This window comes from Macrobrachium nipponense, chromosome 7 (genome assembly GCF_015104395.2).
Source record: "Macrobrachium nipponense isolate FS-2020 chromosome 7, ASM1510439v2, whole genome shotgun sequence".
In the NCBI taxonomy this organism is placed as follows: domain Eukaryota; kingdom Metazoa; phylum Arthropoda; class Malacostraca; order Decapoda; family Palaemonidae; genus Macrobrachium; species Macrobrachium nipponense.
In genome coordinates, this window is record NC_061109.1 from 105222948 (window position 1) to 105235563 (window position 12616).

At 36.5% G+C, this 12616-nt stretch overlaps 1 protein-coding gene across 2 annotated transcripts in view; it reads right to left on the reverse strand.

Moving 5' to 3' along the window:
- LOC135217138 (cGMP-dependent protein kinase, isozyme 2 forms cD4/T1/T3A/T3B-like) overlaps positions 1-12616 on the reverse strand; it is a 679403-nt gene that overhangs the window by 40670 nt on the left and 626117 nt on the right. For both annotated transcript variants that reach the window (XM_064252849.1, XM_064252848.1), the window contains one exon: positions 5170-5233. In XM_064252849.1, coding sequence (XP_064108919.1) covers positions 5170-5233 — 64 coding nt within the window. The remainder of the gene's footprint in view (positions 1-5169; positions 5234-12616) is intronic.

Genomic DNA, 12616 nt, shown 5'->3' on the forward strand with positions numbered 1-12616 from the left:
AACTGAGCGCTATTCCCTTCCCAAACACTTGCATAACTGAATACTTCCATCCCTAAACAAGAAGAATCCACAGCAGTCTACTAACCGCCAAGACATAAGTAAGTGCAAACCATTTTCCAGCAGCTGCAGCAATTAGGCGCTTCTCTTTTTTCCAATAGCCGTAATCCACTACTCTACTTTCCATAAGCGCACAATTATTTTGCCGTTCCCCAACACTGCAGGCTATAACTACTAGTTTATAGTCAAGGGCCTCCCATTAATAATTTCTAATTCATTGCAGTCTACTTACAACCAATACATAGTTAAATGCTTTCCCATTCTCCAACAGCTGCAATCCACTGCAGTCTACTACCATTCCATGACTAAATGCTTCGACTACTCCAACACTGCAGTCTACCATTATTCCATAATTAATGCTTCGAAAGCAGTCTACCTAATCAACACTACATTAAATTCTCCCTTCACTCCAAAAGTCTTATTACTTAATTTAATGATTGAGTCAACAGAGCATTACAGAGAACGGGACCAGGGCTTCTTTTCTGGTCTAGGTTGACCATACTATACTCTGTTTTTTTTCATCTGTCCATCCGCCTGTGGTGTTTTTGTATGGTAACACTGCGTCCCGGGCTTTAGATAGTTACATTAGCTTACATTCAACCATTAAAATAATTTCCTATTTCGAATATTAACGGTGTAATTCGCATATAGTAAATTATTAAAACACTTTTCAGTTGCAAATGTACACCCAGATATCCTTTTATTTACCTAAAACTTACACACAGCGTAACTATTTAAAGCCCGGGACGCAGTGTCACTATACAAAAACACCACAGGCGGATGGACAGATGAAAAAAACAGAGTATAGGTATTTTCGCTTGTGAGGCGAGAAATTAAAAATAAGTATGACGATTAAAGTCAAACGACGTCATGTGAATAGAACCGTAAAACTACTGCTCAGTGTTTGTGAGACAAATTTATCGTTCCAAGATATATCATGTCCACATATATACAACACATGGATGATCAAAATTAATAAAATTACATTAAAACACTACACTAAACTCTACCACGAAAATTCCGAGCCTTAATACGTATTACTCTGGAAGGAGAAAGTGAAGTTTGTTTTTGGACCAGCTGAAGAACGAAAATCATAATTAAATTTTCACGTGGGCGTTGTTAGAATGGTAGCAAAGGAACTGACAAGCCAAAAGCAAATGTGGAAAAATGGTTAATAAAACGCAGGGTCCTAAGAAAACGGAGAAGTTACGGTCGAAAGGATTAAGAAACCAAAAGGTAACCATTTTCTGATATAAGTAAAACTAACGAAACTTAAATACTACAGGCAAAAAATGTACTTTATTCATCAGTGTCGAGAAGAAACTTCTGGAACAGAGAGAGAGAGAGAGAGAGAGAGAGAGAGAGAGAGAGAGAGAGAGAGAGAGAGAGAGCATCTTATCTGAGATACAACAATTTCAAAGATGGTAATCAAGCAAGTGGACAGAGGAAAAAGTAATAAAGGACAACAGAGGTTACAATAAAAGAACACAGACAACTTGGACTAACCTAACAGCACAACCATTAACAACCACAACATCCAAAAGGTAGAAAAGTTTAGTTTCAGGATGCAAGCAGGTCGCTGGGCATTACACAGGCCTCTCATTCATGAACTATTCACTCACCACGGAATTATTTCCTTGGTAACAACAGTCAACCGCAGTTTCCAATATTAACGACTATGGGAAATGAAAGCTGGCTTAACACAGCTCAGAACTATTTTAGTAACTATCGAGGTGATAAGCGGATTCAAGTAATAATCTTCCTTTTAAATTATACTCTAGTCACTTTCTAATTTCCAATTTGGATTAGTCAATAAAATTACTCACGTATCAATTATTTAAATTACATTATGCGCAAATACATACCATAACGAATTCATGAACTACACTGAAAAAATCATTCTTAAAAAATAATTTATTCGCGAAGAGCAACATATTAGTCTTTCGCTAAGGTAATGAAGTGAATTAGAACTCGGAGGCAGAATTGCGTGACCTGAATACTTTCTAAATGAAACTCACACACACAATTATCCCAAAAGCTCCGAGTTGATTACGACTGCAGTCTGTTCACAGCGCAAAACACGCTGTTCATGAAGTAAAAGACTACCCTCGCATTAACCTGCTAGAAACGAAGTTTTCTTTTAAATCTTGTTGCATGTTAAATTACAAAATCTCTTCCTGGATTACACAACTTATAGTTACTCTCAAACAGAATTTCTAATACCATTTACGCTTCGAGATTAAGTTACCATGGCCATTCGAAGAGTCCTTACTGAATTCATGAAAATTCTCTCTCTCTCTCTCTCTCTCTCTCTCTCTCTCTCTCTCTCTCTCTCTCTCTCTCAGGAAGGACACACTTGAAACCCTTTTGTTTCCACAAAAACTACATAAAAAAGGATACGTTTAGATCTATGCACTATAAATCTTGGCAGACGGCCTTGACTGGGACATTAGTCCGCGCATGAGAAATAAGAACGAAAAATATATTTCTAAAGGAAGCACGAAGGTGGAAGTTAACCCTTACAGACTTTGGTAGACTAGCTAAATATATATTCAGGATTAAGTTGAGAGACGGTAAATGGAAACACGGAAGATGGAAATTGGGGAAATAGAAGAAGGTGATATGTAAAGGTATTTGATGTCAGTATATAAGATCATCTTACGTTGAGAGAAGAGTCGAGTCACACACAGACAAAGCAAGGAAGTTATGGACGCCGAGATCACAGCGTATGAATGAGTTGTTTAATCAACCCTCCTTTATGGAATTTATATGTGGTATGGAGTAAAGGTTGCAGCGGTAGAGAAGTTTTGTTTGTGAATTATAAGTGGCATAAGAATAACCGAGGTTAAGTGTGCGTGTGTGGGGGGGGAGGGATTCTGACAATCTGCTGATGACCCGTCAGTGCAGGTGTATGAAGTGGCAAATGTTTCTAATATTCCTGCACAGGGAATTCGTCAACGGTTCACCAAATTAAAAATATGGAAAATACAGGGAATTTTCTGTTGTGTTTTTTGCAAGAGCCACCAAATATCAGGGAAAACCCCTTATGCTGAAAAAATATATGAATGGATGTATATGAGAGAGAGAGAGAGAGAGAGAGAGAGAGAGAGAGAGAGAGAGAGAGAGAGAGAGAGAGAATATTTAGTACCGAGGTTCTTTTTCGAAGGGGCAGAGGATTTTGCAAAGGAGTTTTTGTAAAGGAGTTGTGACGACAAACAGTATAATTAAATAATGCAGACACCAAACAATTCAATAACATATGATTGAGAAAGAGAGAAAAAGGATACTACTACGTACACGGACCTGTATACAGTTCAGTATAGGAACATGTTTTCATGTGATCGTGAAAACATTCACTGAATCCCGTTGAGACTTCAGTTAACCCAGCTAATAATGCGCACGACCATAAAAATTAATTACTAAAAAAATATTAAACCAGTCACTGTTTACTTAGCTTCCAGTTGGCACTAATGGAAACCAGGTGTCACGAAACTATGAAAGGGATATACTCGTAAAATGTTTCTGGTTGCTCATACTTAAGAGTTCTATTTTTTTTTTCCTTTTTTTGAGCAAGAGATTGTTGGAGCTAAAGTACATTAAAAAGTTTTGATCCAATACAGCTTTCTCAGTAACCATTTTATGCTGATAAAATTTCATCACTCACAACAAATATAAATATTAAAATTGACAGTGATACACATCGAAACTTGTTTTTCACATCATACTGATGCACAAACTTGTTTTTCACATCATACTGATGCACAATCATCGTGTGTATCGGTGAGAGAGGGAGAAATCCTTCAACTGTCTCCTTTCAGAGAACGGCATTTCTTTGTGAGGACACGTTATAATGATTATCTCTTTCTCCCCCATTCTGTGCGTCTGTGTGTGAGAGGTCGGTCTCTCTCTCTCTCTCTCTCTCTCTCTCTCTCCTCTCTCTCTCGTCTCTCTCTCTCTCTCTCTCTCTCTGTATGTGTGAGTGCGCAAGCAAGCGCGTCTGTTAGCGCCGATTCGTGAGTGAAATCCATGTTAAACAGGTCTCGACACCTACCCTGAGCCTTGACCGGAGCCACGCTTGATATCCTCGCCTATGTAACATACATTTAAACTAAGAACGTAATCCTGGCAGGAACAGTTAAAAATCAATAGTGCCAGTATGCTGGGTAGTATGTCAACAGTCTTTGCCGATTGCTAGATTTCAAAGACCAACAAACATAAAATATTAATTTCAAGTATAACAGACGTTAATGGCATGACGTTGAAGCCAAGGACTTCAAAAAGGAAATAAATGTCACGCTTTGAAAGTCTACCTTCAGCATTAAGAGTTCCCGTTACTATGTTAAATAAACAATACGGGAGTTATTCCAGAGAACCTTTTCATCCTTCAAGTCCAAATTCATCTCTAATACTTGGCCCAACATTCTTGACAAAAACCAGGCACCACATCTGTAATAGTAATTCTACAGTAAAACAACTAACAAGATGACCATTCTCGGTCTGAAAATGAGCTCATTTTTTTATATAGGTCAACGTTAAAAACAAGGTAATAACATTAGTTACAGCTATGACCAGGGAGTAAATACGAATGATATGCCCCCAGATTTTTTTTTTTATCATCAGCACCTGAAAACCAATCCCAATAAAGTACAGGGACAAGCAATGATGTTAACATTTCAACATACATAAGGCATTATGCACAAGTATGAAAGAATCTTTAAAATCTTGACATGTGCGGCAAAATGCACTTCAAAGATAGTCTCTCTTACTATACCCCTGAATGGCAATTCAATTAACATACTGTTTAAAACTAGGGTAAAAAAAAAAAGCCCACATGTATATTATCACGCTACGAGAGATTAAGTTTTTCGAAATAATTTTATAATGGGAACTACCCTAGAGGTGGTTTCAAAGAGTAAGTACGCCTCCCTCTCATTTATAATTTGCGGTCCTTTCTCCGAAGCTGAAAAACTGATATCAAGTCCACTAGGCTAGACAGTGCGAAACTCATAACCTATATAAGAATTTGAAGTGAGAGCCAAAATTCTCCGAGACAGAAAGCCATGATAACAAAAGAGCCTTGCAATCAACGAATGGCACTGACACGTTACTTACCTCTTCCAGGACATCGGCAATTTTGATAAGTGTCTCTTCTTGTAACGCCTGGAACGTGGGTACGCTGAAAAAAAAAATATAGAAACCAATCACTTAAAAGTAAGTATAGCTAAAAATTGAATGTCTTCACTGTGCCTAAAACAAAACTGCATTTTATCATAAACTATTATCTAAAACTATCAACACTGACAACATAAACCATCCAATTGGTCTGACCAAAGCAGATAAAGAATCGAATTATTAGCCTTATACCTTTATCATTATTTTGACTACTACAGGATACCTAAAATGCAATAAGATTTGATTGAAAGCGTTGTGTATTCCAGGATGATTAATTTTCACTTGCTTTCCTCGTATCGTAAGTTCTAAGATGGGGTACACACACACCCAGTTAGAGAGAGAGAGAGAGAGAGAGAGAGAGAGAGAGAGAGAGAGAGAGAGAGAGAGAGAGAGAGAGAGAACCGGCGTCATTGGCTAAGTTATGTTATAATAAACCTCTGGGGCTGTAAGTCAGGTTAGGTGGTTCCTCAACTATACCCCCAAAGTGGCTTAAGATAAATCTGGTTAAGACGCATCCCTCTATTTTACTCTGTGATCATTGTGGCAAAGAATAGGCAGGGGAAGCATTCGGCTTAGGCTAGGGTGCATCCCTTTCACTGCCGTTGATACAATTTCATTTCATATAAAATTCTGATAGATTGTTACAACTGGCTTGCATAAACTGTTTGTATTTTTCGACCTTCCTGCCCGCAGAGTGCATTGCACTCGCTTTTTATTTTTCTCCAGCCAAAAATTCCTTGCATAAACAATAAAGGTCAGAATAGCCTCAAGCACAAATTAACCATGCACTTTACAATTACAGTATTACAGAGTTAACTAAAATATTTCGTCCCGATATCGCTCAAATTCAAGTTAAAAACTGCGGTAATCGAAAACTATGTCTTCACGGATTCCTAATTACGGCTTACTGGCTAATGTGGAAAATATTATAACTGTTACTGGGACGATTCTGAATAGTCAACCACAATGCATAAAAAAAATTATGCATCAACGTTAAATGGCAGATGTATATCTCAGTAGGTTTTCTGTACTGTACGTATAGTGATTAGGAGGCATTCTTGTGCACATTTATCAAAATCATTAATGCTAAGAGTATCTTTCGAAAGCGAAAGGTTTGACAAAATTTATCAAAGCAAGCTACGGACAATAAACTCCAATGCAAAGTTAATTTTAAGAACATTTAATCTTAAACTTTTAAAGCAGTGTAATTCGTCATCCTAGTCGACAATACACTGCCTTTTACAAATTCAGGCAATTCCATGGTAATTCTAGGCAATAACTCCGCACGGACTGCAAGGAACGGTACCGCGAATACGAAAGCCACTAGGGTTTGGGGCGTCCAATGTATTTTGTCGTGTTTAGTAGTAGCCCCTGGGGGTTAATTACAGTCGTCCCCCAAAAATAACGGCATATTCTTAATAAGCAACCTAATACTATAGGAAACTGTAATTTCCAAAGATATGCCCGACGCGGAGGTATTACCTAAATCTACTAATTCCAATTCCATAACTACTCACAACAGCCAGGTTTCTTCGATTTCTGGTGTTCCTCCAATCAAACAAAAGTTCGGTATATTAATATTTCCATGACCCAGCCAACACTTCTCATATACGCGGGTAGAACTTCATGCAATCCCAAGATAATACCAGCTCCCAAAATTCTCTATAGCAACTTGAAAATAAGGAGATATTTTCATATCTTTATCATCAGCAAAAAAGCGTTAACATTTCTGATAGAGTTGGGCTCAAATAAATCTAGTAACTGGGAAAAAAATTGCTGTGATAGTTAAAATTAAACCTGGTCAGTAGAAAAAAAAAATTGTTCTTCTATTCGATACAACGAATACTCTTCTGCCTACCTTACCACAAGTACAACGGCCTGGTCTGATAACTGATTTACAAGACAATGAGTTCAATACGAAAACCAGACAAAACAAAACCTTCCGCTGGATTCCGAGGTGCTACTCACAATAAACAACACCGGGCGGCAACCCGGCTGGCCATCAAGGACCGTCAAGTCACTAAGGAAGGAGCGACACTAACTATCTGACTATTCCAGCTGCCTGAAGTTTCTTTTAACTTATTTTACTGTAAAATATCATAACACTACATTTTGTGAAAACATCTGACCTCAACGTCATTGTTCATGAAAAGTAAAGTTTCTCCCAATAAGTAGCTAAAACAAATAAATTTCTCGAGTACAAAGTTTCCTCTGTATCAATAATAATAATAATTAAAATACTGTAGATGATTCAAAGGGAAAGAAAACGGCCAAATCAAGATTTAGTGCTTTTATATGGTAAAGGAAAAGAGGGCCACTACAGATCTACTTTGATTTATTAGAAGCAGCAATTTACCTTAGTAATAATTTTACTTGTATGTATGTATGTGTTTGTATGTCTGAACGTATATGTATATATATACATACACATACACACACACACACACACACACACACACACACATATATATATATTATATATATATATATATATACACACATTATATGTATGTATTCATACATGCATACATATAAGTAAAACTATTGCTAAGGTAAGCTGCTTTTTCTAATGAAAAAAATAATTTATAGTGGTCCTCTTTTCCTTCACTATATGTATGATGTGTGTATGTATATATATATATATATATATATATATATATATATATATATATATATATATATATATATATATTATAAATGGTTATGAGCATGTGTTTTCATATAGTTCACACGAGTTCAAATGTTACGGCCACTATCGCAAATTTCAAACCAGGATAATATCTCAGAAGGCTATTTGACTAAGAACAAAAAAAGGGTACCGTATGTGAATTATTAAAGAAGACAAGAAACCAATTAGTTACTTTTAACGTAGGAAACACGTGAAGTATCTTTAAAATATAAAGTATGCAAATTTGATGGAAATAAAATATCCTTCTAATTATAAAGAACATACCCCTGCTTCAATATATACAAATACAAATCTACTTATGCGCATCTACTTTCTATGTGTAAGTATTCCTGCGCACGCGGAGAGAAACAGGGTGAGAGAATTCAAGTAATATCTGAACAGTCTAATGTGGCGATCATGGTACAAAGCTACTTTTTTTAACAGTCTTCATCGCAAACCATGATTTACTGCACGTACCATAGACGTTGAGTATCTGAAAACCAATCAGCATTTTTTCCTCGGACGCATTCTTCAAATCTTTTCTTCGATTTTACGGCGCACGAGTTCGAACCGAATCTTTACCTCGTCAGCTCATGCACCACTCTGAGCTACTTTACTGTGGTCGTTAAATCGATACTGCTTATTGAGGAATGTTTCAATCACATACGATACCATAAACACAAATAGTTAGTCTCGTCAAATTGGACTCGCATCGAATATTTAATCATAGCAATGAGGGCCAACGATAAACGAGAAAAACAAATCGCAGCAGAGCTCTTTGTCTATTGCACTTCGCATAATTGATCTAAGTTTCTAGTCACACCGCTTTACAGTCTCTGGAACCAATTGAACATTTCCCTTTATATGTACAAAAACACAAAGGCAACCAATATAACCTAAAACTATCTCAGAATAAAAAAGAAAACCGATAAATATATACATATTTTTGTACTGAGTAATCCTATAGAAGATCAACTATATTTTTTTTTACCTTTCTTTCCGAACATGGTGCTCAAAATTAACATCAAAAGTCTTCTGAAAGACGAAAAAGGGAAATCTTGAAAAAAAAGGTCAAAGAACATTAAATCTATAATCCACAGGACTATTCAAAAGAAACCGAAGACACCTCGAAGATTTAAGGTAAAAGTATAAAAACAAATAAATCAATCAGCCTAACGTCCGGAAGCGGTTCAACTGCAGGCATTTAACTGCAGGCATTTTTTCTTCCTGGCCTCGATCAATTTATACTGAAAGCTGAAACTGTGAGTGCTACTAAGCGCAATAAGGGGTTCAAACGGTAGCTTACTTCGTGGGAGACACAGAGCATAGGAAATATGCGATATGATAAGGATGTGATCGAATATGCCCTGCATGCCCTCTGTTCGTAACTATCTGAAGAACGCTTATTATTATACCCATAATTTTCAGATCATGCAGCATCTTCAGTGAGCGCGCAGAGCACCCAAACTACTCTCCCTTCAATTTCACCAAAATTCTAACGAGAATTTTGCATCACGACCAAATTTCTTTCATACTGAAAATGAACACCGGGAAGAATGAACTTCCTTTTCACGAACGGAATAGTGAATTTCCTAATATAAGCAAACATAATTTGACGGAAAATGAGATAACAGTGTATGAAACAGTGAAAACAAAATGAAAATGAAAGTGTGTAATGCAAACCTACACTAATACAGGACAATGACATTCACAACGGAAATAATAAATCATTTCGTTATTAGTCTTTAGAATAGTTAACAAGGCGGACTTTCATGGAAAAAAAAACTCTTCTCAATAAGGACGTACAAATGAAAAAATATATTATATTAGACAGGTAACGTATCCATTAAGCGTGCGGTGCTTTTCTGACGCAATTCGAACAAGAAAGGTTAAACTTATTTTGTGAGATTATAAATCCTTATGACGTCGTTAAGACAATACGACTTTTCCTTTGTTTTCTACCTTTATGGCTTATTTATTATTTTTTTTAGGGATGGACATTAAGCCTCCTCCCTAGTGTTTACAAAAATATTTCTGTGCAACATGTCTTCAATAAATGAAAGGGAATTTCTTTTAATCCTCTGAAAGCATATAAAAGATTTCAAGTTTTCTCATTTTTAAAATTATTCTATATATCGGACCGAATCACTTGTAAGCCAGAGTAATAAAAATAGCAAAAAGAGATTTTTAAAGAAACAAAACGATGCTTCTTAACCCCTGTCCGAGTAGATAATCTTCTACATAACCAAATACAACGCCGTGCTCGGTTTTGATATCTATCACAATATAAGTCTGACTTGTCACTAGTTTTCGTCTCTGAGATGCAACACTGAAAGGAAGAAGATGTTTCAATAAAGTTTATGTTACGAAACAATCATGTGAAAACTTGAAAGTAGGAGGAAAACAGTATAGATGGAATAATTAGCCCATACACCCCGGCCCCCACCCTTCCCCGCAAAAAAGCTAGATATAATCTAGTGAAGCAATGTGAAGGTAAGTGTGAATGTCTGGTATTGCTGATAAACTGCTGTGAACATCTAATAGTTTTCATGATGAGGGCGAAGCAATTAACAAAACGCAGACAGCCTAGTTTGGTGTGAAGGGGAGTCTGAAAAATTGCGTATAGGGATGGAGCCTTCTACGCAAGCTGATGAAGCGGCTAATGCTGTGGGAGTTTCTGCATTAGATTCAACAACACTTCAACCATTCAACAGTAATAGCGCAATGTACAACCTGGACATTGCCCTTGTAAGGGATAAAGATACAACGGATCACACCCACAAAGTAGTGTCTAGCGAAGAGTTGTCGGCCTCTTGGACTGGGTTGTGGATTTTTGCAGGCGAGTTCGGGACCATTAGTTATATAAAAATCAAACTATATATATATATATATATATCATACCAATATGTGCATTTCTGACGGTAATGAGCTTAGCTAAACCAAAAACGAGCTTTCCTAAATTCTCCTAAACAATAAGTAAAGACAACAGTTAAGATACACATTTTATATGATAATGAAAAAGTCGGTTATTTGACATTATTAGTTTTACTGTCCATGGCGAAGCGTGACACAAATATTACTCATGTCGCTCGAATTTTGTCGAATCGGCCAAACCCTGGAAGAACTGGATCTGTGGAGGGTAAAACAGCTCATGGAAAGGGCGACTTTCACAATAGCGCACGTAAGTTGAATGTCAGTTTGACGAAACTCCTGAGAGTCATGATTCTTGAAAGAAATCTTGGAAAAAGACGAGAAAATCGCTCTGGCACATGACATTATCTTCACAATAGTGTATGCACCACTGAATTCTCCTTCAGTCTATCGAAGATGCCAGGACACACCTACCCCTGCCTGACCCATTCCTTTGGGAATTATTTCACGAAGAGTACGCAAAATACTGATAAAGAGTACGAGGTTTCTACTTCAGTAAATAAGTAAGGAAACTGAGTATTAGAGTAAAAAATATTGTCAATATATATATATATATATATATATATATACATATATATATATATGGTTTAGAAAATTAAGTATAAAAATATAACAAATTACGAAAAGTCGACTAGGTTTTACCGTTGAAACAATAGAAATAAAATACAGGCACACTTATGCACAGAATGGAAGAAACGGCATGATTCAACAATAAGACGGTAAATAAAAATGCCTTCCCAGGCAAGAATATAAGTACGTAGCCCTCAAGTAACCTTATCTTTTTCTTAAGCGGCAATACGTACACGTCCAGCCTTTCTCGATGTTAGAAATGTGTGAAGAGAGTAATTTAATATTGGAGATAATATTTTTGAACATTATCCTGTTTTCCCTAAAAGAGGGCGGTTCCAAAGAAAACACCCACCAACAGCACATCAGTCACTGCCACATTCATACCACAATGACTACATCGTGGATTTTAACAATAATAACCCGAACAGTGATTTTGTAAATTGCAAAACCTCCAGAAGACCAGCAACCCACACCTATCAATATATATAAAATTTGAATTTCTTTGCCCAACTTCAATAATAATCATACATAACCACTCTTCGTGTACAATATCTATAATGAATGCAGTCGTCAAATAAACGGCTCTAATTCACATTTAAAATCGTCACACAAAAAAAAAAACATCTTTGGATACAGAAAAACCCTTTTTACTCTAAAATAACATAATTACCGTAAGACTTCAATGATTTTTTAAAAGATATGTATTACATATAGACTAATTAGCCTATATATGAAAACTAATTGAAAGACTCTTCTTGAAAAATGATATCTTTTAATGAAAGCTGTACGAGTTTTTATGCCTAACATGGACACACACATACACATACACACACACACACACACACACACACACACACACATATATATATATATGTGTGTGTGTGTGTGTGTGCGCGCGCGCGCGCAATCGACAGCACCACTGTCGTCTACCCAGCGAGGGACACAAGTTTTACTCCTGGGCAAGAATGGGAGGACAGACAAATCTTATAAAAAGAATCAATGCGCCTCAGCAGTGTAACCAATATGTTAACCACTCTACTTACTTCTGGACGCTAGACGACTATAGTGGTCGCAACCAGGGTATTAAAAAAAAAAAAAAAAAAAAAGTTCATGCAACCTTCTTCCCAAAGGAATAACTGAGGAACGCAGGCTAATTACTGGTACCAATCTCCACTAAGAGGAACAGAGCTTATAAATATATATATATATTATATATAT